The sequence below is a fragment of the Sphaerodactylus townsendi genome, linkage group LG15 (genome assembly GCF_021028975.2).
Source record: "Sphaerodactylus townsendi isolate TG3544 linkage group LG15, MPM_Stown_v2.3, whole genome shotgun sequence".
Lineage (NCBI taxonomy): Eukaryota > Metazoa > Chordata > Lepidosauria > Squamata > Sphaerodactylidae > Sphaerodactylus > Sphaerodactylus townsendi.
The window spans coordinates 17998176-18025764 of record NC_059439.1 but is presented as its reverse complement, the minus strand read 5'-3'; the positions used below and the strand labels follow the sequence as shown (position 1 = coordinate 18025764).

Here is a 27589-nt window from a genome sequence, read left to right as displayed (position 1 = left end):
GAGCTACATGGATATAAATGGGCAGCAGTTTAACTTTTGACCCCATATGTCCCCCTGGGTGGTATACCCCTCTTTCTGTTAGCAGAAATTACTGGAATCATTTGCCAGATTGTGCAAAGTCATTCTAGTGAGGGCTACCACCGGGACAATTTTTGCTTGAAGAATAAAAACCAGGTAGCAAATAAGGCACAAGTGTGAAAAATAAATATCATTTAATAAGAAAACATGTTCATTAAAAAAAGTCTAAACAGATCACAATTGTAAAAAAAATCCCCCCTTAATAGGAGAACATGCATGGAGGCGCATGGAGGTGATTTGCCTTTGTCAAATGCAGCAATATCCGAAAGCATTCCTTTACCTTTAGTGTCCGACAGCCTATAAACGTCTTAATGTTGGCGAAATCGAGGCGCTATAAAGCATCTCTTTCCCAGCCTAATAACTAACTAATGTGAGATGGAGACAGGCATTGAAGAGGTCATAAGGCAGTGGGTACAAACTGCCCCCTCGCAAACTGGCTGAGATAATTCATCCAAAAAGTCTTAAAAGTTGCAAAATAATTCAAGAGCAACTCGTTCAGCAAGGAAGGGACTGGACTTGCCCCTATCTCGAGCTATTCCTGCTGTAATGCAAACTGGTTTTCTGAAACACCACAACAGCCTGCAGAAAAACCTGGCAAGTCAAGTCTTGTCTTGAATGTGGAAAAAGAAACCGTTCCAAAAGCAGCGGCAAAGATTTTTTCCCCGTGACATTAAATAATTAACGGACACTAAAAAAGCCAGGCCTCGAAAGAAAAAAAGAAAGAAAAGGAATAGAAGAGAGGCTAGTGGGAACCAAAAGGACACTGAAGGACAAATGCAGCATCTCGGTCATTCTGTCCTATCCACAGAGAAATATGAACTATCCCAAGAGAACAAGGGAAATCTCAAATGCTCTTTTGTCCCAAAAGTCTCTTGGACACCTGCCAATTTGGATCGGAGCCCAGACGTGTCAGAAACCGGAATGCGAGATCAAGGCACGCTCGACGACGTGGCTTTTTCACCACCTGCTGACTCTCTTATAGCAAAGCAAAATACTTTTGGTTTTCGGAGGCTGTGCGGTTTTGCATTCAGCAACTTTTGCATGACCTTCCTTTAGTTCACAAGGCTTTCGTGATACATGGACTGCTTTGCTATTCAAGCAAGAAAGGTGCCGAAGCAGAGCCTTTGCGCACACGCACGCAGATGTTTTATGGTACGATGAAGCTTTTGTGGAGCAAGATTGGTCTGGAAGAAACCTCTGCTCATCTCTTACGCTGCAGACACAGTTCGCGTCTCCTTCCACAATCTCATGGAAATGTATAAAATCCAGTCTTATGGCTTCCAGGAAGAAAATAAAACCCAGGCAAGGTCCACATACGTCCTGAGCATTTGCAAAACGGAAATAAATACACAAATGTTGTCTTTCTTCTCTAGTGTAGCTTTGGCGGCGATCAGTTAGCTTGAACACGAGAAGTCATCCATTCTAACCCAGCTGGAAGACTGCAAGGAGACAATAAAGGTGTTAGCGCTAGAGGACCACAACTCCAAGAAGCTACCATTGAAAGGAAGGCTGAGGCCTTCACGGCAGAGCAGGTAGTTTTGTATGCAGAAGGTCCCAAATTTGATTCAAATTTAAAAAGATCTTAAGTATCGGGTACTGAAAAAGACCTTTCTCTGCCTGAGACTGTGGACCGACACAGCCATTCAAAACAGGCAACACTGAGGTAAACTGTCAACAGTCTGACCCAATACGTGCAGCTAAAAATGTCCTTCTGGTCTGCAGCGTACACCCTTCCATGTTTTGACAGTCCAACATTAGTATTTCCTGTTAAACTCATCGTGACAAACTTCCAGTTCTGAACTCACCAGTTTGTACTGATTTCATGAGGCACAGAGTTCCAGGGGCAAAGCACATCAATCATCTCTCCTCCTCACTGCAGGCCTAAGAGGGCAGTACTCACCCTTCTCCAGTGAGCGCGCAGCATCCTTGAATATGCCACGGATGGTCTTTAATGGAGCTGAGGGTCAGAAACTTGGAGATCTCAGAGGCGGACATAGAATTTTTGACATCTTGCTTGTTAGCAAATATCAACACAGCTGCGTTGCGCAGGTCCTGAGGTGGGGAAGGAAGAAACACACTGCTGACTTCCGTGTCCCGTTGGCTCCCGGATCACACTATGGCGTTTTCCCCATGGCCAATATATCCTGGGATAAGGAAATGAACCATCCCGGTTCGGCCATGACTTCCGCATGGCTTCCGGGTCTAACTCGGCCCCGCCCCACAAGATTTCCCTGGTCCCACGCCTTTCAAAAAACAATAAAATTGGCGGTTCTTTTTTAAAAGCCGTGCTGCTCCCGCTCCCATGCAAACACCGCAGGAGACGGGCCGGTTTATTTTTCCCGCCTCGCCGGCTGCAGCCAATCAGAACAGCGGAAACACGGGACAGTTTGCGCACGTGCGGCATCGTCGGCGAGGAAAATGAAAGTAAACCGAGGGCCATGCATAATCATCTGGAGTTCTTCCTCCTGGCCTGAATGTGCTGACGGGCTGCCGTGAGGAGGGAGGAACCAAGATGGAAACATCCCGCTATGTATGATCCCGTTTTTCCCCCAGGGTGTTTTGGCCGTGGGGAAAACGCCTTTCAGACCCCCAAAGTCACAAAAAGGGTCAATAAAATCAAGAGCCACTGAGAGATCTGGAAGTTCTTGTTCCAAGATGAGAGTTATTAGGTAGAAGGGTGCGTAAGAAGGGCTTAATTATCTTTTCCTTGGACGGTTCCATCTTAGGACACAGGGGAATAGCAAGAGATTCACATTTCAAGCACCAGAATTTACCACAGTTTGCAGACCAGTTCAAACCGAATGAACTGAGACTCTGTAAAACTCACACAAAATCTTTATTGGGCAAAAGAGGGCCGCCCTTCCCATTCCGGTCTACTTCTCCAAGTATGACCCAATTTACAGTTTGCTGTAGATCACTGGTACTCACGTCCATGGCTTGCTGAAAGCCACTTTCACAATTACCATCAATCAAAAGACATGTTTATTTCCATCTCTGGCAGGAGGCTAGCAACTCAAGTTGAGAGCCAGCCCGGTATGGTGGTGAAGAGCAGGTGGATTCTAATCTGGAGAACCAGGTTTGATTCCCCACTCCTCCACATGAGTGGCGGAGGCTTGTCTGGTGAACCAGATGTGTTTCCGCACTCCTACATTCCTGCTGGGTGACCTTGGGCTAGTCATAGCTCTCTCAGAACTCTCTCAGCCCCACCTGCCTCACAAGGTGTTGTGGGGAGAGGAAGGGAAAGGAGCAGTCATTTCCACATATTTTACTGTAGGTTTCCTAATTTAAAATCTCCACATATCTTTGGCAATACATCAGTCTGATTAATTGCTCACTTCCACCTGAGACACAGGCAGGAGAAGGTGTGGAATCAGCAAAAATAATGGACTTGAAATTCTAGAATACACGTGCCCGGAATGGAAGCCAGAACCAATAACAACACTCCCTAAAATTTGGGACAATAAAAATTCAATTAATAAGATTTTTTTTTAAATGCATACCCATAGCCACCGCATATGGTAGAATGATGCCTTTTCCAGATTGCAAAAACATTTGCTATCCATGTTTTTATATATCCTAGCTGGTTTCCATGGAAATAAATACCACAGATTTTCCATTTTCGTAACATTCTGGCCTGTGACATGGAGCGCTGTAATGCAAGCAGTCGACGTGACTGCCGAACAGTTTTATAACAATAAACAGTGCATGCTCAACATCCGCAAATAATGCTCGAAGAAACCAGGAAGGGGCACCCAAGATTTCCCACAATGTCAGGATAGGCGCTTACCTCATGAGCCAACATCTTGTACAGCTCCTCTTTTGTCACTGTCAACCTCTCACGGTCCGTGCTATCGATCACAAGAATGACAAACTAGAGAGAAAGAGAAAGCAGCAAATCTATGAGCGACCCCACACCCAGAATCCAAAGCTAAGGAAGGAGACAGAATCATAAACAGCTGGGTCCAGTGCATATTTTCCAAGACAAGAGTTCCCAATATCTTTTTTTGTGTGCCTGCCAACCATTTTTAGAAAGTAAGCAGGGCCAGGTGAATTTTTTCCCCCAGCAAGGCTTCTGATAACCTATATCAGTGGTGGCGCACCTTTGGCACTCCAGATGTTATGGACTACAATTCCCATCATCCCCTGCCAGCATGGCCAATTGGCCATGCTGGCAGGGGCTGATGGGAATTGTAGTCCATAACATCTGGAGTGCCAAAGGTTCGCCATGTCGATTTTTTTTTAAACAGAGCTTTGGCAGAAGCTACAATCACAGCATAAGTATCTTCACTGTGGCCCCTTCCGCACATGCAGAATAATGCACTTTCAATCCACTTTCGCAATTGCTTGCAAGTGGATTTTGCTATTCCGTACTGCATGTGTGGAAGGGGCCTGTATGACTGAAAATAAGCTGCGGCAGACATTTGGTGTTTGAAGCCACCTCCTTTCTGCTTCGATTATGTGCTCCTGCATTGCAGGGGTTGGACTTGATGGCCCTTCGGGTCTCTTCCAACTCCATCCAGACCAAGGTTTATTTGGTGGCTGTGCCCACCAAACTGAATCAGACTTCCAAAAATGCCTGCAAACTTAAAAAGGTTCTAGGAAGAGACTCAGGCCTGTAGATATGTTGTCCCCTTATTGTTCTCAAGGAACTGTGATAAGGAAGACACTGTACAGATACCAGAGGACATTTCCATGCAGGATCACAGCAATAAGCTTTTGGGTTCAGCAGGCTGCCTTGCAACAGCACCCTGTCAAATATCTGTCCACACGTTAGCAGTAAATTCAGGGGGCAGGAGTCAAAGCTCATAAGCTGTTTCAGCAAAGGTAAAAAGTACAACTGGTTAGGAGCTGGCTGGGTGGCTGCTGTGGTTCAGGATCTTAGCGCTTAGCTTCTGCATCTGTGGCTGGGATCTTCAGAGGTGTATCACAGAGTGTAACAGACTTCCCGCTGTGATACACCTCTGAAGATGCCAGCCACAGATGCAGGCGAAACATTAGGAACAAGATCTACCAGACCACGGCCCCACAGCCCGGAAAACGTTAGGAACAAGATCCACCAGACCACGGCCACACAGCCTAGAAAACCAGTTGTATCCAGCCGTGAAAGCCTTCGACAATACGTAAAAAGCACAGTCTACGCTGCTGGGGTTAGGTGCACAGTGTTCCCCTCCCCTTCCAGACTTGGAAATCGGCACAAAATTTTTTGGCTCTCCCTTTGTACCAGAGAAGTCTGATTTTTTTTCCTTTTAACTTTAAAAAAGAAATTGTGTCTATTCATGGTATTGGAAGAGAAAATATGTTGATATTACACAATACTATACATACATTTCAAGCATTTCTGGGTTTCTAAACTTTTTCAGTGCCGTCTGCTGGCTTTCGTGTTCCGTCTACGGCTTCCACAAAACGCTCCCCGAATTCCCATTTATCTTTATTTATTTTATTGAATTTATATCCCACCCTATGATGCGGGAGGGGGGGAGAGGGAGTTTGGAAAAGTAGAAAGAGTGAGGAAGGATGAAAGAAGGATAGATGCTGGTCTAGGTAAAAGTTGAAAAGGAAAAAAAATTTTTTCCTGCAGAGCCTTGCAAAGGAGCTGCTCTCCCTGATGAGGCATAAGAACATAAGAACTAGCCTGCTGGATCAGACCAGAGTCCATCTAGTCCAGCAGTCTGCTACTCGCAGTGGCCCACCAGGTGCCTTTGGGAGCTCACCTGCAGGATGTGAAAGCAATGGCCTTCTGCTGCTGCTGCTGCTCCTGAGCACCTGGTCTGCTAAGGCATTTGCAATCTGAGATCAAGGAGGATCAAGATTGGTAGCCATAGATCGAACCAGGAGTAGGGGCACCAAAACCCTCCAGATGTTTGGAACTTCCACAATTCCCATCAGCCTCTCTCAGCATGGCCAATTGGCCAGCATGCTAGGTAGAAAACTGATGGGAATTCAGTGTATCCCGAACATCTGAGAGCTGCAGGTTCCCTACCAACGTCATAGACAGGACCCTCCTCCATAAATCTGTCCAGAAGCCCTTTAAAAAAGCTGCAACCATTGCTAGTGGCCATCACCACCTCCTGTGGTAGCATATTTCCAGAAACACCTAATCACTACTGCTGCGTGAGAAGTGTTTCCTTTTTATTAGTCCCACTTTTCCCCCCCCCAGCATTTTCATCAATGAATGCCCCCCCCTAGGTTCTAGTTTTACAGCAGAGAGAAAAATTCCTCTCTGTCAACATTTTCTACCCCATGCATAATTTTATACAGCTTCAATCATATCCCCTCAGGCCAGTAAAGCAAACTGGAGATGAGGAGGGGCACCCAGCCAATGCCAGGGAGAAGACAGTAAAGGCTTTATTTGCCTGCCTCCCTGACCAAGGGCCGGGAAACACCCAACCAGACATTCCCCGCCTCTAGTAGAACTCCAATCCCTAATAGATCACAAACAGATGGCTATAGAGAAAACAAATCCCCATCACCACCTCTCCCAACCCCTGGGTTGATGCCGACCCGCGTTATATCTACACCGTGATGGGGAAAGTCACAATGTGGAAACGGATATCAGTAATTTTACAGCCCTTAAAAACTGCATTTCATTTTAACCAAAGCCTTTGTAGGTTAGAAGAGAATTCTGCAAGAGCATTCTGCAGAGCTTATTTTGTTTCTTCTAGAAACATCTACCCACATGGATTTAGTACATCTAAGCTTTGAGTGGGAGAAACATGCACCCCTAAGAAACACAAAAGATCAATCTTAAGAATTTTTTTTTAAAAGGGCCTTTCAGTTCAGAGGATGTTTGCATTGGCTGGATGGAGTGTCTGTTCTACCAATTTGCTGCCTCAGCAAGACCTGAGTTGCACGAAAACAGCAAACAAAAAATCAGAAGATGGGAGGAGAGAAATGTCAAGTATGTGAACTTGGAAGACGAAAAGGAGCACGCCTCAGCTTGGCTTTTGTTCTCTCAAAGCAGACGGAGAGCTGTGACTCAGAGACGGCTCAAATCCCACTTTCTCGAGGCATTTCAGACTTATTCAGAACCAATCGGGAGGAAAAGATAGCCTCGCATAACTGATCAATGGTGGACAAGTGTGACCTGAAGGGGAATAACGTGGCAAGTTGAAAGACCAGGAACGCAAACACTTCAGACACAGCACAGCTATGTAGCTGTAGTGGTTATGTGTCAGGCTACGGTCTAGCAGACCAAGATTTGAATCCTTCCATGGAAGCTTGATGGATAAAATGGAGAAAGGGAGAATGTGGGAAGACACTTGGGAAGAAAAGTTGGTCACAAATGGAAGAGGAGAATGGGGACAGGCTGTAAAGGAACATTCTGTAACCATGTCCTCCTTCCAAGACATGCAGAATAAGGCACCTCTCAATCCACTTTCGTCTGTTTGCAGGTACCGGTGCACTTGCTGTTCCGCTATTGTGCAAAATCCAGCTGCAAAGTGATCACAATGAGAAAGCGGATTAGAAAGTGCATTATTCTCTGCACGTCAAGGAAGGGGCCTAGTATTTTGCAGATTGGGCACTCAAAAGAGGAAGGGAAATAAACAGACAAATGTAAAAGAGCAATGCTCAGGAACGAGTATTTCCCCAGGTTCTCTCCACAACATGAGGTCATATGCGTGCTGAAGCCTGAATGTGTGGACAGCAGAAACACACACTATGCACAGCACCTATGCTTGCCATGTATGCATCCACACATTTTCCCTCAGGACAAACAATCCAGGAGATTGCCTATGTCAAAGGGGAAAAATAGTCTAAAATAAACAGGGGTGTGTTTGTATTTGGGGGTGGGGCGGGGTGGGGTGGAGAGCGAGATTGTGTAGTTCAGCCCTTAGACAGCATAACCTGCCGAAAGCCATCTAGGAAGTTCACAGCAGACGTATTTAGAAGAAGAAGAAGAGTTTGAATTTATACCCCACCTTTCTTTCCTGTAAGGAGACTCAAGGTGGTTTACAAGCTCCTTCCCCTCCCTCTCCCCGCAACAGACACCTTGTGAGGCAGGTGGGGCGGAGAGTCTTGAAGAACTGTGACTAGCTCAAGGTCACCCAGCAGGTGTGTAGGAGTGTGGAAACACAACTGGTTCACCAGATAAGCCTCCACCACTCAGGTGGAGGAGTAGGGAATCAAACCAGGTTAGAATCCACCTGCTCTTAACCACTACACCACCCTGGCTTTAGGCAGATTCCAATTTGCATTTCTGTCTTAGGCAAATATGCTGCCACCAGCTCTCGTAGAAGAACTACATGTCAGAGACAGAAGTCCTAGCCTAGCTTTGCAGTGTGCCAGCCTCTTCCTTCATAAGGAAGCTTTCCATCATGTAACATTTTCATCTGTAGCCTTAAGGGACACAGTTCAGATCTAAGGTTACCACCTGTTTGCGAGTACTAGAGCAAATCTATATCGCAACCCACAGAAGGAAGACTTTGAGGTGGGTGACAAACATCTCCCTAGAACAGCTGTAGCAGGAGAAGCTCATGGTATTCAACATATAGTTAGCTAAGTTTCAAGAACATCTGCAATGGGACAGCTCTTGTGAGCTCACTGCACCTATAAGAAGTTGGCTAACCCATTTCCCCTTACACTTCTCCTGACATCCCAACACAACCATGCTCCAAGGGGAGTAAATAGCTGCATTTCCTGCCCTAACTTAAGTAGCCTTTAGAACTGGCGAGGATTTCTAGAAATGCTCTGAGAATCAAAGCTGCCATAGCCCTGGACAGCCAAGAATTATCTCTCATGTCTGACTGGTCAGTAACTCTGGGAGTGGTTTTTGGCCTCTCCAGGGGACACAGTCACCTCAAATTGTTTCTTTTGTAAGCTTTTAAAATATAACAGGCCTTTTCTAATGCTGATTTGGGTCATTTCCACATGGTCAAAATATTCAAGCTGCCACTCAGAAACAATAGCCAATCAGAATGTGGGATACCGGGCTACAGCCTGCTACCGTGCGAAAACCCAATTGGAAGGAGGACCGGTTTATTTTACTAGCCGCCCTGCTCCAGCCAGCTTCGATCCCACTGATGATCACCAAAACCAGTGATCCAATAAGAACGTTAGGACAACTGGCAGTGCCTCAGATATGTAGCCATCAGAGTAAATACAGACGCACGTCTGGCCTCATCTGCAAGGAACAAAGCTGGAGTATTTTCTCCCCATCTTCTCTGGATTCCTTCAAAAAACGGGTGGCCCATGCAGACAGACACCTCAGAATAAAATAGACCCAGGTTAAAAAAAACCAGTGGTACACAGGATAATTTTGCCATGACAGTAAAATGTGCAATTTGGATTGAAAAACAGAGACCCCTGAAGGAAACAAGGGGTCACTGCTGAAATTTAAGGGGTTGGTAGGTAGATCAGGTGTTGTTCTGATGGGAGGTGGACTTTCAGATCTTTCCTGATCTGCGACACAGTCAAATCTCTCTTAACTCATCTATGCCATTTGGATCCATACTCACTTCGGTGTTGGAATAGTAGGTGTTCCAAGTAGACCTCAGGGTCTCTTGCCCACCGATGTCCCACATTAGGAAGTGCGTCTTGCGTAGAACAATTTCTTCCACATTGCTGCCAATGGTTGGGGATGTGTGTACGACTTCATTCATGAGGCTGCCAGAAGATCAGACCAGTGAATTAGAGGACCATTTCAGGAAGATGCAACAGCCCCTCCATCGCTTCCACCACAACGTTCCCCTTCCCCAAATAAGGGATGCTAATGAAACACACAGGTCTTCCTACCCCTAGCCTGAAGCCTCTTGGAAACCCTAAGATAGTTTATGGCCAACTACAAATGCCACAACATCAGAAAAGCTGGAGAAGGTTCTTCAAGCATAACAGAGGAAGGGAAAGGAGCTTGTAAGCCGCCTTGAATCTCCATACAAGAGAGAAAGATGGGATATAAATCCAAGAGCTCATCCCTCTTGCTTCCCCTCTTGTATGCTTGGAGTATAACTCCACATCTTGGTAAAGAGTAAGAGAACATAAGAACTAAGCCTGCTGGAATCGAGGACCAGAGTCCATCTAGTCCAGCATTCTGCTACTCGCATGATGGCCCACCCAGGTGCCTTTGGGAGCTCACATGCAGGGATGTAGAAGCAATGGCCTTCTGCTGCTGCTGCTCCTGAGCACCTGGTCTGCTAAGGCATTTGCAATCCCCTGAGAGATCAAGGAGGATCAAGATTGGTAGCCAGATTGAGCTTCCTCCTCCATAAATCTCTGCTCCAAAATGACCCTTTTCTAAAGCTGCTATGTCCCAGGTTAGAGTGGCCATCACCACCTCCTGTGGCAGCATACATTCCAAACACCAATCCTGCACGCTTAAATGGAAGAAGTGGCTTTCCTTTCTTTTATTCCAGTCCCTAATTCTTTCCCCAGCATTTTCAATGAGATGCCCTGGTTTCTAGTTTTTCTTGTGAGAAAGAGAGAAAAAGATTTCTCTCTGTCAACATTTTCTACCCATGCAGACTTTATAGACTTCAATGTATCCCCTCAGCCGCCTCAGCCTCCAAATCCAAAGAGTCCCAAACGCTTGCAGCCTCCTCTCATAAGGAAGGTGCTCCTTTAAGTAAAAAAGTAAAAGTTTCCCCTTCAGTCGATTATCCAATCTCTGAGGGTACCACTGCCCAAAAGAAGTTTCCCACAGGCAGAAGCCCGTTTTCATTGTGGGAGTAATGGCCATTGCTTTCCCTCGCTGATTAACTTTACCTCCCTAGCTATGTGCTAGGTACTCATTTACTCAAATCCAAGGAATGGATGGATTGGCTGGAGTTGACCATGAGCCAGCTGCCAGGATATCTGACCCGATAGGGTTCAGAACTCACAATGACCATGTGAGTGGCAGTGCAAGCACTTAACCACTACGCCACACGTCTCTTTCATCTTGGTACTCTCCACAAAATGGAGAAAAAAATGGTGCTGTCTGCCAAATCAATATAATATTTTACAGCAATTCAGAATGGATACAAAACAGGACTTGGTGCTCAAATAACAGCTTCTGATTTGAAAGAAAGTGTCTGAGATTAAAATGCACTCTTAGAAAAAATGGAATGTGATAGATGTGGTTGACAGGAATGTTCCTGGTAGGCTAGCGGCCATTTTGTGCACCCCCTGTTTGAGGACTGGGGGAATCACCTCAACTTTGGAATTCTTCCCCGGCCTTTCAGTTTGTCATCTGGCCCTGAGCCTGCCCAGCTTTGGCCACCAGTCAAACCTTTACTTTGCTTTGCTTTTAGTTCTTTTCTCACTGCTTGTTTGTTTGGCTGTATTTTTGTGTACTGTTTGATTCCTGTTTTCTTTATCACTGAACTTCTTTCACTGTCCATTTGAACAGAGTTGCATTCTCTTTACTAGAGATGTTGAGTTTTACACCACTAATACCTTTTTTTTTTTTTTTTAAATTATCTCATTTTATTGGGAGTTATCCAAGATTATTTTGGCCACTCACTGAGACTGCCTTTGGGAGTTTGCTGGATCCTGAGAGCCATGATCAGCTTCAACGGCTACTTTCAGAAACGGTGCCGTGTCTTAAGATATCCTAGCCTATCTCTAAGTCCAGCATGTGGAACCTCAATGGAATAGAGATGGTCTTAGAATTCGTTCGGCAATTTAGAGGCTGGTCAAAAGCAAAACTATGGAAAGATGGAGAATTCCCAAAAAATTTTTAAGGAAAACAGTTTGGAAGTGGAAAAGCATTGCAAAAATGGTGCAGATGGCAAATCTAGTAAAATCCCACACTGACTCATGTGATAGCCTATAAATTGAACAAAACAAATTCCTAACATGGGACGTGTTGAAATAAGGGGAGTCTTCTAACTGAGGCTGAAGTCAGTTCCTCCAACTTCACAGGTTCTTCTATTGAAGAAATAGTCAGGTAGGTTAGAGGAAGCGTTCACACTTTGCTTACTGGAGGAGACAGGCCAATAACTGGAAGTTTCCTCTGCTCCCCAACCCATGTGTTAGAGGGCTGTTTGGGATTCCTTCCACGACACGAGAAATGCACTCTGCACATTCACCCTGGATCACCTGTATGACTCCGCCAGTTAGGAACACACAGCAAACCAAAAGGCATCAGTTCCCCAGGTGCTCATTCCTCAAAATTAAACCCAGCCTCTGACTCAAAATGACTTTCCAGCCTGAATAGAACACCAGCCAGAAGAGAATAAGATACTCACAACTGGTAAAGGATGGTAGTTTTCCCAGCATTGTCCAATCCAATAATTATTACCTTGTGCTCTAGAGGGGGACAAAAATGAAAAGATCTGGAATTAGTTACTGATTGCCCAGGAAAAATACAAGGATGCATCCAGAGGTCCTCTTTGATTGCTTAAAAAGTCTTTGTTGGTCTTTACAACCCATTCATACAGTGAACTATGATAGCACATAGAGGAACTCAAGAGAAGCCTGCTAGCAGGGTATAACACATCCACAGCCCACCTTATCAAGCTTGTTGCCAACTATTCCATGGAGGTCCTAGGACTCTAGAAGTTAAGGTACACCACAGCAGTGGAGCAGCAGAGGAGCAGCAGAGGCATAGGGAGGTTAAGAGCTCATGTATCTAATCTAAGGAAACCCAGTTTGGATTCCCAGAAATCTACTGCCTACAAGAGCTGTGGGAGGCCACTGTAGGGGAATTCAGATTAGCCCTTATCAACAGGTGGTAGAGGATCAGAAAGCCTTCCAGATGTTTAGGGACATTCCCATGTGTCAGTTTCTGTCCCAGCATGGCCAATTGGCCATGCTGGTAGGGGGGGCTGGATGGGAAATTGCAGTTCCTGAATTTTATCTGAGACAAGCAGGTTCCCCACCCCTGGCCTATACACTCCCTGCACACACACCAGCCCTGGGTGACCTTTGGGCTGAGTCCACAGCTTCTCAGGAGCCTCTCAGCTCCCACCTACTTCTCCCTGGGAGTGTGTTATGCTAGAAGGGGGAAGGGCAAGGAGATTGTAAGCCCCTTTGAGTCTCCTACAGGAGAGAAAGGGGGGATATAAATCCAAACTCTTCTTCTCTTCTTCTTCTTCTAGAACAATTGCAGACAATTATATACGGCTTTCTTCCCTTTGCTTTGGTGGATTAGGGGACTTGCTGGGGTGCTCCCCCCATCAAGAATGCAGCAAACAGCTTTACAATCTTTTATTCCAACAAATTTACACCACCTGATATTATCCATCACAATTTTTTCATGATTCAGGTGGTGCTAACCTTATGGCATTTTCAGATGTTAAGTGGGACTACAATTGGCCATGCTGGCAGGGGCTGATGGGAATTGTAGTCCATAACATCTGGAGTGCCAAAGGTTCGCCACCACGGCACTAATCCAAAAGTCAGCAACAGACTGTCAACCAGAAAAATACAACGCCCTTTCTCTGTATTGCCGGAGTCACACATTTAAAAGCCCTTCTCTTTGCTTGCAGGTGTAAAAACCAAAAAGGCCGCAGCACTTGTGAGTATCTCAATTAACTAACAGCCCTGTCGGAGGTTTACTACCGGGTTTGAACGTTCCCACACTTTTAACAGCCCATGTATGATGTCAATTCTACTGCAAGTACATTTCAGGTTTGTTTTGCGGGTTCAGCATTGCTACCCCACACCTGAATTTGCAACAAAGGCCCTGTATACCACATAAAAGCCGGCAAAAGCTTTTAAGCAGTGCCACTGCAGAGTGGAGTTTCCCACTAAGCATTGGGTTTCCATTGCTTGGTACCAATAAGAAGAACGCCAACACAACGCTTGAAAACGGAAATGCTTCGGAAACCACAAGTGGTTCAGAACGTGAGTACCAGGTTGCTGACTGGAACATTGTGGTTAGCTCATCTTACCCCAATTTTGCAGCAGCTGCACTGGATACCGAGTAGTTTCTATGACCAACTCAAGGTACCTTAGATCACAATGAAGAAGAGTTTGACTTATATGCTCCACTTCTCTCTGTAGAGACTCCAAGGCTTACACAATCCCTTTGCCCTTCCCTCTCACAACTTAAACACCCTGTGGGAGGTGAAAGAGAGCTCCGAGAAGCTGTGACTAGCCCAAGGTCCACCAGCTGGAGCGTGGTGTGGGAGGTACAGGCTAATCCCACTGGAATTCCCCAGATAAGCCTCCACAACCAAGCTGACAAAGCTGGGAATCAAACTACACTGGTTCTTCCAGATCAGGAGTGCACCTGTTTTGGGCCTGCACTACACCACTGTTGCCACTCCTATACATGAGCTCATGTTGAGTCTGACTTTGTGGCAGTGAGAAAAGAGCAAGAGTCCAGTAGTAAATTCCTAGAAACTAACAAAATTCACAACTGGGTAATGTGCTTTTGAGAGTCACAGCTCATTTCTTCAGATAAGATCATTGAATCATAGAGTTGGAAGAGACCCCAAAGGCCATCAAGTCCAACCCCCTGCAATGCAGAAACACATAATCAAAGCACTCCTGCAATGCAGAAACACATAATCAAAATACATTGAGCCTCTCTTTAAAAACCTCCCAAGAAGGAGACTCCATCACACTTCGAGGTCATGCATTCCACTGTCAGGACTGTGCCCTGACCAGAAGCTTTTCCTGATGTTTGCTGTGCAGATCTCTTTCACCAGCTTCACCTTTGAACCCATGACTCTGGTTCTAAAAGTCAGGGAATCCCAGGCAACCTCCATGTGGAAGCTACCAAGAGTCAGCCCCGCCAGCAGGCCAATTTGGTCAGGGCTGGCAGGCTGCAGTCATGGGAATGCTAAACGCTTAACATCTGGAGTGCCAAAGGTTCGCCACCACGGTACCTAGTCTCTGGAGCCGCAGAAAACAAGCTTGCTCCCTCACCAACATGACATCCCTTCAAATATCTAAACATGGCTAAAATGTCACCTCTTAACCTTCTCTTCATGTTAGCCCTTTATGGTCTGAGATGCTCATACCCACAGGAATGTCCCTTCCAGTACAACCCACCCCCATTGCCCCCTTCAGGTATCCTTTTGGGGCTTCTTGCAAATGTCGAGTCAGCTGTTTGCAGGAGAAGGGTTTCCTCAGTTATGGCCCCTGAATAAAACTCCCTGATGACACCCATGCTCTGCAGCAGGGGTCTTCTAATTATGGCCCTCCAGATGTTCATGAACTACAATTCCCATCAGCCCCTGCCAGTATGGCCAAGTGGTAGGGCTCATAGGAATTGTAGTCTATGAACATCTGGAGGGTCATAGTTTGAAGACCCCTGCTCTGCAGGATTTGTTAACTTTCCCAACTCTGAATTGTTCAGGAGGGCCTTTGGAGGTTAACCAGATGATTGGGACAGGTTGGTAGAGGTACGGGGCGGAGCCATTTATCTCACTTTTATAAAAATTATCTGAGTTGTTGATTTTTAAGATGGTTTCTAAGTTGTTGTTTAAGTACTGCAAGTCACTGAGAGACCTTTTTGTGTGAGAGGCGACTAAAAGAAATCTAATAAATTAACACAATGAAATGCGGGAGCTCTGCCCATCCCGTGGCTTCTGTGAAGCAGGACATAATGATGAAGAGGGAGAAGAGGAGGAGGAGTTTGGATTTATATCCCGTCTTTCCTCTCCTGTAAGGAGACTCAAGGTGGCTTACAAGCTCCTTTCCCTTCCTCTCCCCCCAGCAGACCCCTTGCGAGGTAGGTGGGGCTGAAAGAGTTCTGAGAGAACCGTGACTAGCCCAAAGTCGCCCAGCAGACTTCATGTGCAGAAGTGAGGAAACAAATCCAGTTCACCAGATAAGAGCCTGCTGCTTATGTGCAGGAGAGGGGAATCAAGCACAGTTTTCCAGATTAGAGTTTGCCGCTTTTAACCACCACACCAGTGGCTCTCAATGGTCAGTTCAAATCTAATCTCAGCCACCTTTTCACTGTTTCCACGTAGGGTCAAAAAATGGGCTCCCAGCACGGCAGCATCCACGTGCAGGCATCCCCATAGTGCGACGTTACTCTGATTCTCCCCCCCTTTTCCAAGCAAATGAACAGCACAAGGGGAATTTCAGTGCATCCCCCCCACAATAGCTTGGGATCCTCCCCCCTTTTACTTCCCCCACCAAATCACTCTGCTCAACTGGAAGAAGAAGAAAGTCCTTTAAAAGGCTGAAAGAAAGGGGAAGAAAATTGGGCGGAGGGTCCAGATGGACACCCAGCCTCCAGCCATCCCACAGTTTCCCTTTTGAACCAGCTCAAAGGGAACCAGGCAGGTCAGATGGGGCATGAGGTCACCTGAACGTTCCCAGATTCCCCTGGGGTTTCCTGCTGCCCTTGCAGGGGAGGGGAAATCCCCAGGACAAAGCAGCCCATGTTTATTTACAAGACACACCTATCTGCAATAGAGAGGTGATGGTGGCCTAGGGCTGTTGTGAAGGACTACTGTGATAATGTTTGAAGTTCTTTTGAGCCAAAAATGCTCTACAAATCCAAAGTCATTATATCATCATCATCATCATCATCATCATCATCATCATACCCACTTAAACCTTGTACACCGCTCAGAGCCCTTTGGGGGTGAGCGGGTTATCAAATAATCATCATCATCATCATCATCATCATCATCATCGACGTAGCAGTCCCCAGTGACAGCAGGGTCATTGAAAAAGAACACGAGAAGGTCACTAGATACCGCGATTTGAAAATCGAGCTTCAGCGTCTATGGCACAAACCAGCTGAGGTCGTTCCAGTGGTAATCGGCATGCTGGACGCCATCCCAAAAACACTAGGGCAGCACTTGAAACATGTTCAAATTGACAAAATTAATATTGGTCAAATTCAAAAGGCAGCCCTGCTGGGATCCGCATGAATACTACGCCAAGGCATTACAACTTCCTAGGCCTCTGGGTGAGGCTGGAATTGTAATGAAGGCCAACAACTAGCTAAAGATCTGGCAGCTGTGAAATCTACAACAACAACAACAACAACAATAACATAGGCATAGCAATGGAGAAAAGTTGGTACAAAGCAGATGCTGCCTTTAAATGCCTTTCTGTGAGCAAAAAACAGAATTTCATTTCCCTTGCTTGCCATCTTCAGCCACTGTAAACCGAGCTCATAGAGGAATTTGCAAAACAAACAAGTTGCGCGCAGGTTGAAGGCGGAGATTCCTATGAAGAATTTAAAAAAAGAACCCAGGGGCTTTAGTTCATGTAAAGTTTCAGGAAAAGCCTGTTTTGCATGGAAGGACAAATGCCACAATGACCTTATTCTATGGCGAAGTGGTCAGATTAGCCAGTTCAGATTTTTTTTTTTTGCAGTGCAAAGAACCTCAAAAAAACCAAAAAAACAACCCAGTTTCCACTCTACCCAAAAAAAAACCCAGCTTGCAGCTTCATCAGAGGCAAGCTTTTTAAAAATTGCTTTGGGCCGAAGGAAGGAAGTCCTACTTAAAACATACAGAAGCACAACAAAAGATTTTTCTCCCAGGCTCATTCCGCACATGCAGAATAATGCACTTTCAAACTGCTTTCAATGCTCTTCGAAGCTGTGCGGAATGGCAAAATCCACTTGCAAACAGTTGTGAAAGTGGTTTGAAAACGCATTATTTTGCGTGTGCGGAAGGGGCCCCAGACTCCAGAAACAAATCCCACCGCCTACCTCACTCAATTGGCTACATGAGCTGAACTCTTCAAGTTCCAGACAACAGAAGTGTCTGCACACATGTGCAAGAGAAGATAGACTCCACAGTGCTTCTGATAAGGGATTTTTGGAAAGAAGGAGTTTGGATTTATACCCCACCTTTCTCTGCCATAAGGAGAGTCAAGGTGCCTTACAAGCTCCTTTCCCTTCCTCTCCCCACAACAGACACCTGGTGAGGTAGGTGGGGCTGAGAGTTCCGAAGAACTGTGACTAGCCCAAGGTCACCCAGCAGGAATGTAGGAGTGTGGAAACACATCTGGTTCATCAGATAAGCCTCCGCCACTCAGGTGGAGAGAGTGGGGAATCAAACCCGGTTCTCCATATTAGAATCCACTTGCTCTTAACCACTACACCACGCTGTTGGTTTATGAAAGATCACCTGTTAATTTGGGCCTGCCCAGATTTCATTTGTAGAAAAGCACATGCAGGAGTCGGGAGTTCTTGTCAAAGTTGATGACGCACTAACCCATGAGCAAATACTTGCAAGATCACAATGGCGCTGTTCAAACCACAACTTGTGCAAGCAGTGTGCTGAGTCAGAGAACAGTAGCAACAGCAGAATCTAGACTCCGTGCTCCAACATGGCCTCATAAACAATGATTAATGCATCAATTCAGGTCACTTGGGAACTCCTATCAGTCATTGAGGGTTATACACACCCATGCTCCCAAAGCTAGATGTTCCTTCCCACCCCTTCTCACGCATTAAGCTTTCACACAACCAGTACAGATCCACCATTCTCTGTGGAAGTCTCCACCCACAAGCTTCCCTCGTGGAATCAGGATTAATGTGTACTAAAGACACGAATAGACACATCGTCGTTAGATAACCTGCATGCACTTGGGATGTAGAAGGAGAAGAGTAGGTTTTCATACCCTGCTTTTCTCAACCTTTTTAGGAATCTCATAGCAACTTACAAACTTCCTTCCCTTGCTATCCCCACAACAGACACCTTGTGAGGTAGGTGGGGCTGAGAGAGTTCCGGGAGAACTGTGACTAGAAAAGGTCAACCAGCAGGCTTCATGTGTAGGAGTGGGGAAATAAATTCAGTTCACCAGATTACAGTCCGCCGCTCATGTGGAGGAGTGGGGAAGCAAACTTGGTTCTCCAGATTAGATCTGTTCACTCTTAAACAATACCCCACACTGGCTGTGGTATAAAGCGTTCCTATATGTGAATTTTTCTGTACACGCCCACAAGTGTTTTGGGAAGCTCGAGAGAAAGGCCGGTATAGCAACCTAGCTAACATGAGGCAGTGGCTAGACCTTGGAGACCCAGATTTGAACCTCCACTCTTCCTTGAAAGCTTGTGGAGTGACCTTCGGCCAGGCAGAGAGGTTGTGACTGGCCCACCTTACAGGGTTGTTAAGGTGGAGGAAAAGAGAATCGCGTAAGATGCTTTGGGTCACCATTAGGAAAAAGGCAAGGTAGAAATGAAATAAAAATTTTAAATAAGTAAAACATATACAAGCATGTTTGCGCTGCTTGTGAAAAACGGCCGACTCGGGAAAAGATTTCCCAAAACTGTTAAGTTTCTGCTGTGTCTGTGTTTATAAACATTTGAGCGCAATTGTAGGCCTCTGTGTTTACAACACACAACACACAGAGGTGTTTTCAGCTTCATCTTTCCACCCACAGTCTTGAGGAATTTGAAGGCCTCCGGCTTTAATTGTCTTGTTCAGGAAAATGAGCAAAGACTGAAACACGCAGTTCCACGACCCCCATCGAAACTACTAGGAACGCCTCCGCACCCTCCCCATACTTATTGTGACTTCACTTCAGACCAAAACACACCAGCTGAAGATGCCAGAGACTCTCACATTTCTTTGTCTAGACCCAGCGCTGTCTGCTTCAACAGCAGGCGGTGCCCAGGGAACAGAAGAAACCCCCGATTCCCTACCCCCCCCCCTCCTGTTAAAGAGTCCAATCTGTCAAGGCAATCCCAGTTCTCTCCTCCAACTGGGCTTTTGTTCGCAGCTCTTACAATAACACTGTCTCCTGTTGCTGACTCCCGTCCCACCCAACAACAGGCGCACCCCCGTTCCCTCCCACCCTGCCTTTTGTTCTCGCCAGACAGTCCCAAGTTAACCCCAGAACAACTTCTTTTGAAGCTCAGCACTGCCCCAAAGATGTGCAACTGCGCAGATGGACAGAAAGACTCAGAACAGACCCGCTCCCATGGAGGAATCTGCAAAAACATTTTGCAAGAGCGCTGTAGAGACATGAAGCATGGCAAACAGAAAAAAGGTGTCCGGCCCCCCAACTGTGATTCTCCATTCCCCCATGCGCAAACAAAGCAGGGTGCCAACACAACCCACACATCGCACAGAAGTACATTCTGCCCCACGAGCTAACTGAAACATCCCAATGTCTGCCCCATAGCCACTCCTTTGCTGGAGTGCGGAAAAGGTCAGCAACCTTCTCTCCGCCCCCCACCCCATGTCATCCTCCCATATGGCATTTAGTTCCTTGAAAGGAAGTCAAAGAGGAGGAAAGAACAGAAAAAAGAAAGGGGGGGGGGCTGGGAAGAGAAGGAAAATCTCCCTATAAACTGCATATTTGGGAAAGGAAATCTGCAAAGGAGGGAATGCAAAGAGAGGAAAGGGAATCTGGGCAGAAGGGAAACCCCGGCTATCCGAAGAGACCTGGGGAAGAAATCTGGGGCGCTTTGGCTGCTGATCTAGGGAGGAAAGCAAAAAATAAAAGAGGAAAAATGGGGGGCGCGTAAATAACTGCAGGGGAGAAGCGCAAAGCCACATTGCTAAGGGTTCGAAGCTGCAAGTCTGGACAAAGAATAAATAGGGGGGGGGGGGTTAAAAAGAGAAACAAGGAAGAGAAAGTAGAACTAAACGGGGGCAGCGAATCCAAACCTGAAAGGGAGGAGAAAAAGGAACGAAGGAAAAAAAAGGACAACGTCAAAGCAAAGCAAAAGGTGGGCATAGAAAGACCAGCGAGGTTGAACATTCAGGAATCCGGGGGGAGAGAATAAAAGAGGGTCGAGGAGCAAGGCAGGGGACGGTGGAGAGGGACGCCTACCTCGGCTCCCGAAAATGCTCAACAGCTTTGCAAAGACCTGCCCCATCCCGAGACCGGCAGCCTTCTGAGCCGGCGCCTCGGCTCGCCCTCTTTATAACCTCCGCCGGTGACGCGGCAGCCGCCAAGCTCCGCCCACCCGCTCGGCCCCTCGAGGGATTTCCCAGGTGTGGGATCCCGCTAGCCCAGAGTGGGGAATCCCTTTGTCCGCCCCATTGGTGGTATGGGAAGAGGCTTCTGGAATGCCTCTAGTATTTTCGCTGATTTAGCAAGCAAACTCCACCCTACCCCTTAATAAATGAGGTGGCAGTAGTAAATTGGTAGTAGGGATTGATTTAGCACATTTTTATCCCACCCTCCAGGAAGCTGGGGAAAGAGGCTTCTGAAATTCTTCTCGATTTGTTGGTTTGGCCCTTATCTGACTGAGCCTGCAAACACCACCCTACCCCCTTTTAAATTACGTGGTAGAAGTACATTGGTAGTAGGAATTGATTTTGCACATTTTTATCCCACCCTCCAGGAAGCCGGGGCCATGGGGAAGGAGCTTCCGAAATCTCCTCTTCTGGCAGGGTGGATTGAGTGTGACATCATGACCCGGATTCCACTTCCTGTTTGCCGTGAAACTGTACTTTATCCTCACAACAATCTTCTGAGGTAGGGTAGCCTACCTTAAAAGATTGTTGTGAGGATAAAACGCAGGAAGGAACTGGGCCTCCAGCCCGAAATGGCCCCATGCTTCCTGGAGGGTGGGATAAAAATGAGCTAATTCCTACTACTGGCACCGTTGCAGCGTGGTGTTTTAAAAGGGGGTAGGGTGGTGTTTGCTTGCTAAGTAGACAAATAAATCCAGAAGAATTAATTTTTTTATCACTATCAATCTTTATTCATGAATGATGATTATTGATTTTAAAAAAGTTTTTTATCATAGACTGTCAGACTAGGAATTGGAATTCCCATTTTGCCATGGATGCGCATTGAGTGACATTGAGACACTCTCGGTTCAACCTACTTTGCAGGATTGTTGTAAGGATAAAATAAAGGAAAAGAGCACAGTGCCCCCATTGAGGGGACAGGCAGGGCGTAAGTTAAATAAATAAATACAGCTCAGTCTAGCTAGCCCATGTAACAGCTGACACTACTGTAAATATCTTTTGTTTTGTTTTTTTGTGGAACAAAATAATCCTTGTGTAGACACAATAACTTCCGTTGCTTTGTTTGTTGTTGTGTGTCCAACTGTTTTTATTGCACTGTTTTTTATGTTTTGTAATCTGCCTGGAGTCTCAGCAGTAAGAAAAGTGTACTATAAATAATTACATATTGTTGTCGAAGGCTTTCACGGCCGGAATCACTGGAGTGTTGTGGGGTTTCTGAGCTGTATGGCCATAACAGGATCCTCTGAAGATGCCAGCCACAGATGCAGATAAAACGTCAGGAGAAAATGCTTCTGGAACATGGCTATATGGCCCGGAAACCCCACAACACTCCAATTACATACTGTATTTTGAATTAAGTTCAGTCACTACACAGCCTGCAAGATTTCCCTCTCTTCTATTTTATCCTCTGCAAAGGAGGTTAGGCAAGCGAGAAAGTGACTGGTCCAACATGGCCATCCCAGGAAAATCCAAGTATTTTCACCCAGGTGCAACTTGTTTTATTCCCTAACTGGAATTCACATACTAGGTGAGCAGGGCCCAATTTGGATCAGAACCATGGCTTGGGGAGTGATGGTGCCCGTCACTATTTTTCCAACCTTCAAGTAACCTTGTGTAGCCTTTGAGGAGAAAGGTAACTCCTTGGGGCTATTTCAAGATTGGGAAAAGGCACAAAAAGGAAGGCTTGCGGCCCATCTCCCCGTAGCTCTGAGCCATGTACACCTCAGAGCGGCCTTTCCAGTAGGGAACTCATTAAACAACATCTGACTGAAAATCCTTGTGGACAGTTTGGAGACAAACATAACATGTAGTTTGGTCCTGAATAGGGGTCCGATTGCCCCATTTCAATACTTCAACTGTTCTGGCTCTTATGCCACCAGAAGACACATATTTTACTCTGCCTTATTATCCACAAGTGCAAAATCAAGTGGGTGAGTCATACGTCATCCATACCGCAACCACTGCCTGCAGAGTAATGAACAAAACTGTGGTTCTAGCATCCGTTCAGAATATGAAAGATGACAGTGTGGAAAACCACACAAAAATGGTAGCAACCTCCTAATAATCTTGAACACTCAGCACAGAGTGTCCTGCACATCCAGAATAATGCACTTTCAATCCACTTTCACAATTGTTTGCAAGTGGATTTTACTGTTCTGCACAGCTGCAAAGTGGATTGAAAGTACATTATTCTGCATGCGCGGAAGGGGCCAGAGTAAAAGAAAATTCATATAGCATATTAATCATATCAATTTACATACAAAAGAGTATTTTACTAAAAATATAAGGAGTCAGTGCAGTGGTTTGACTTCCGAGATCAGGGTTGAAATCCCTACTTTAGCCACAATATTCACTGGATGCTTTGGGGCCGTTCACTTTCTGTAATCCTAACAAACTTCGCAGGGTTGTTTATGTTGTACAGTAAGGCAAAACAGAAGATGGGCAAACCACATGCACACAGTGAATTCCTTGGAGAACAGGTAGAATAAAAACATGATAGGTAGACATGGTTTTTGTTGCTTAAAACAAGCTCACTCCCGTTTTGTTATTCTAGTCCTGTCTACTGGAGGTCTTTGCTGAATTGTTTGTCGTATTTTGTAATCCACCTGCACTCTCAACAAGAAAGGTAGGCTATAAATGATGTTGTTAATAATAATGTCAACATTCATAACACCAAGGCAAAGCATCCCTGTAGATCTCTACAAAGTTCCAGTACATTCCCCATTTTGGCAACAACCTCGTTTGAAGAATAACGTCACTGACTCCGCTGTCCTGTTGTGTGTAAACTGCTAGCCCTTTTTAAATGGAAATGTGCCTGTGCTTCTGAAGTGTCCATAAAATTAGTCTTTTAGAAAGCCCCCCAAGCATGTGGTCTCCCCGCGGCAGAGTATGACCGATCTAGAGCAACATGTTCATTATTGCCCTGCCATTGCAGAGAGGTCCCTTTTATTATTATTATTTTGAACAAGTGCAGCTATGAAGGTGCAGCTGGTCATATTATGGGACAATTGGCATGGCTGCAGGGGTTCATTTCTGTGTGCCTGTGCAGCTACGCATGTGTTGCAGGGAAAAAAGAGAGAGAGAAGCTGTCCCTGTGCAAAGGCGCAAAAGCAGCCCGGATTGTTTCCATGGGCTCCCATCGCTGCCTGAATGGCATGCGTATGAACGAGGAAAAGGCAAATCAGTTCCTTATAACTATTCGATTCGATTTCGAATACCTTTAATGGCATATAAATTGTTTAAGATTAACTTAGCAAGATAATAACTGCCTTTACAACTTTACAATTTCTGACGAGTTAAAATAACACCATTTAAAAATTTAGCCTTTATAACTACTGCAGCCCATTATACATTTGCTGAGCCGAATCCACCAGAGACTACCTCAGAATACCAGATGTTTTGAGAAGTTTGTCAAAAGGCTATCAGAACTGTACTTTTGACTTCTACATTTCTCTGTAACATAAACTGTTTGAGTGCTAAAAGAGAAAAGTCAAGGTAGCACCAGGTCATTACTGACCCGTGGTGTAACGTCCATTCACCACATTTACTAGGCGGACTATGTTTAAGGGTTGTTTACCATTGACCGCCAGCAAGCTGGAAACCCTGCCAACCCTAGAATACCTATTTCTTCTCCTCTTGTTTGAGGAAGGAAATAAGGAAATAGCATGATTTGGGTTATGTGGCGGCAAGACAGGAAGCGTGTAAAATTTCCTGTTCTTGGTGACGTGGTAATTTTCCCCACCTCACACACATTCTGTGTGGAGCAGTGACCAAACAAAAACCATAGTAACTCTTCTTACCCGGCCTTTCCTATTAGTTTACTTACACTCAACAGGAGCAGAAATGAAGCATATTCCAGATGAAGTGGAGGATTATATGATACGTTGAATGTGTCAGTCTAAGAACATAAGAACATAAGAACTAGCCTGCTGGATCAGACCAGAGTCCATCTAGTCCAGCATTCTGCTACTCGCAGTGGCCCACCAGGTGCCTTTGGGAGCTCACGTGCAGGATGTGAAAGCAATGGCCTTCTGTTGCTGCTGCTCCCGAGCACCTGGTCTGCTAAGGCATTTGCAATCTCAGATCAAGGAGGATCAAGATTGGTAGCCATAGATTGACTTCTCCTCCATAAATCTGTTGCTTTTAAAGCTATCCAGGTTAGTGGCCATCACCACCTCCTGTGGCAGCATATTCCAAACACCAATCCTGCGATGCGCGTGAAGAAGGGTGGCACTTTGCCATTAGTCCTAATTCTTCCCCAGCATTTTCAATGGAATGCCCCTGGTTTCTTAAGTATTGTGAGAAAGAGAGAAAAATTTCTCTCTGTCAACATTTTCCACTACCCCATGCATAATTTTATAGACTTCAATCATATCCCCCCTCAGGCGTCTCCCTCTCCAAACTAAAAGGGAGTCCCAAACGCATGCAGCCTCTCCTCCATAAGGAAGGATGCTCCAATCCTTCAAAATCATCCTCGTTGCCCTTCTCTGCACTTTTTTCTATCTCATGCCAGTATCCTTTTTTGGAGATGCCGTGACCAAGAACTAGATACACAATTGCCTCCAAGTGCTGGCGCACCACTACTTTATATAAGGGCATGACAATCCTTGCAGTTTTATTATCAACTCCTTTCCTAATTATCCCCAGCATAGAGTTTGCCTTTTTCACAGCTGCCATACATTGAGTTGACATTCCCATGGAACTATCAACTAAGACGCCCAAATCCCTTTCCTGGTCTGTGACTGATAGCAGTGACCCCTGTAGCGTGTATGTGAAGTTTGGATTTTTTGCAGAAACGTTTTAAGAAACTGAATCATCATCTTTAGTTGTGACTAAATTTTGTAACTTGTTCCAATGCTGACAGTGTATGCCTCAAATAGGCAAAATAAAATCGACGGTATCTCTGAATATGTGTTGCCCCCAGTGAACTGAGATTTTAGAAGGCCTCGCTACTGTGACATTTAGGAGAATCCTGAAGATTTGATTTTCTCCCCACTAGTATTCAGACCTGTAGGTTTATCTGTTGTGTTTCCAAATTACTGGCTTGTAAGACTGAATCTACCAGGGGCAACAGACTTTCATGACTGGAACTCCAGATGTGTAGCTGGGCCACAATAAGGTTGCCAACTTCCAGGTGAGAGCCACCGTGGTGTAGTGGCTAAGAGCAGGTGCACTCTAATCTGGAGAACTGGGTTTGATTCCCCGCTCTGCCACTTGAGCTGTGGAGGCTTAACTGGTGAACTAGATTAGCTTGTACACTCCAAAACACATGCCAACTGGGTGACCTTGGGCTAGTCACAGTTCTTCAGAGCTCTCTCAGCCTCATTCACCTCACAGGGTGTTTGTTGTGAGGGGGGAAGGGAAAGGAGATTGTAAGTGTAAGCCCCTTTGAGTCTCCTAACAGAAGAGAAAGGGGGTATAAGTTAAGGTGACCAGATGGTCACCTTCGCTAACCGGGACAGGTGGGTGGGCGACCCCCCGTGCACAAGCGTGTGCACGCGCACACACACGCAGTTGCAGGAGCGCACTGCCTTCTGGGGCGCTGCCGTTTCCCACCCTGTCACAGGGCGGGAAACGGCAGCTCCCCAGAATGCCGTGTGCTCCTGCGGCCGCGCAGGAGGCTGCCGCACTGCCTTGAGCCCCAGAAGGCAGTGTGGCAGCCTTCTAAAACCCGGGACTTTGGTGGAAACAAGTTCGTTAAAGGCGGGAATGTCCCACCAAAAGCGGGACTGCTGGTCACCATAGTATAACTCCAACTCTTCTTCTTCTTCTTCTTCTTCTTCTTCTTCTTCTTCTTCTGGTAGAAGCTGGAGATTTCCCGCTATTACAACTGATCTTCAGGTGACAGAGATCAGTTCACCTGGAGAAAATGACTACTTTGGAAGGTGGACTCTGTGGTGTTATACCCCATTGAAGTCCCTCCCCCTCCTTAAACCCACCCTCCTTAGGCTCCACCCTCAAAATCTCCAGGTATTTCCCAATCTGGAGCAGGCAACTGGTAAAAGGGGTGAGAGAATAAAACAAACACTGGTGGAAATGGCCACCAAAACAGTATATTTCAGTGGCCAAACAGAAGACTTGATGGGCCAGCATCCTACCTGGTTCCATCCACTTTCCAGGCATATTTGGTGGGTGCCAAGAAACAGGTCAGCAGATACCATGATGCCCATGGAGGACATGTTGGAGACCCCGGAATTGAACTGTGGTTAGTGTCCAAATGAGACACACTTAAAGATGTTAATTTGGTCAGTTGAGGTGAAGCAGTTGAAAAAAATTTCTGCTTCCACATTAGAATATAGTCCCGAACGAATATGAGAATTATCAATTGTTTCTACATGCTGCCTTTGTCAAAACTGTTATTTGGTGCGTTATTGAACATGGTACTTTGATACAAGAGCATTTATGCCAAAATGTATTTTTACTTTCAAACTTTCAAATGGATGGGGGGAGCAGAGCTAGGTAGGCACTAGGACCCAGGCGGAACATTCTACAACAGGGGTAGGGAACCTTTAACACTCAAAGAGCCATTTGGACCCATTTTCCACGGGAAAAGAAAACTCTTGGAGCCGCAAATAATTTAAAATAAAATAAAGATAACACTGTATATATTGGGTTTTTTAACCTTTTACTCCGCTCATTTTGAGAAGCGCATGGATCCGTCCGCCCTGCTGCCTGCAGGGTGGGCAAGGATGGGGCCAGCGGCTCAGCCTTGCTAGCTGCCAGGAAAGCGCCCG

At 45.9% G+C, this 27589-nt stretch overlaps 1 protein-coding gene across 1 annotated transcript; it reads right to left on the bottom strand.

The window, feature by feature from the left end:
- Positions 1-197: 197 nt before the first annotated feature.
- Positions 198-20776, bottom strand: ARL5C (ADP ribosylation factor like GTPase 5C). Its single transcript, XM_048518268.1, has 6 exons — positions 20707-20776; positions 12243-12303; positions 9534-9681; positions 3866-3949; positions 1979-2130; positions 198-1517 (listed from the first exon to the last, which is right to left on the bottom strand). The coding sequence occupies exons 1-6, from the start codon at positions 20750-20752 to the stop codon at positions 1469-1471; spliced, it is 540 nt and encodes a 179-aa protein (XP_048374225.1). The 5' UTR covers positions 20753-20776; the 3' UTR covers positions 198-1468.
- Between the last annotated feature and the right edge of the window lie 6813 nt (positions 20777-27589).

Bases quoted from the DNA above. Each gene is read 5' to 3' on its own strand.
- ARL5C (XM_048518268.1), bottom strand. From the start codon at position 20,752: ATGGGGCAGGTCTTTGCAAAGCTGTTGAGCATTTTCGGGAGCCGAG. The intron at 9,682-12,242 runs GTGAGTATCTTA...ATCTTCTGGCAG, and splicing joins ACTACCATCCTTTACCAGTT to CCTCATGAATGAAGTCGTAC. The intron at 1,518-1,978 runs GTGAGTACTGCC...GTCTCCTTGCAG, and splicing joins TGCGCGCTCACTGGAGAAGG to TCTTCCAGCTGGGTTAGAAT.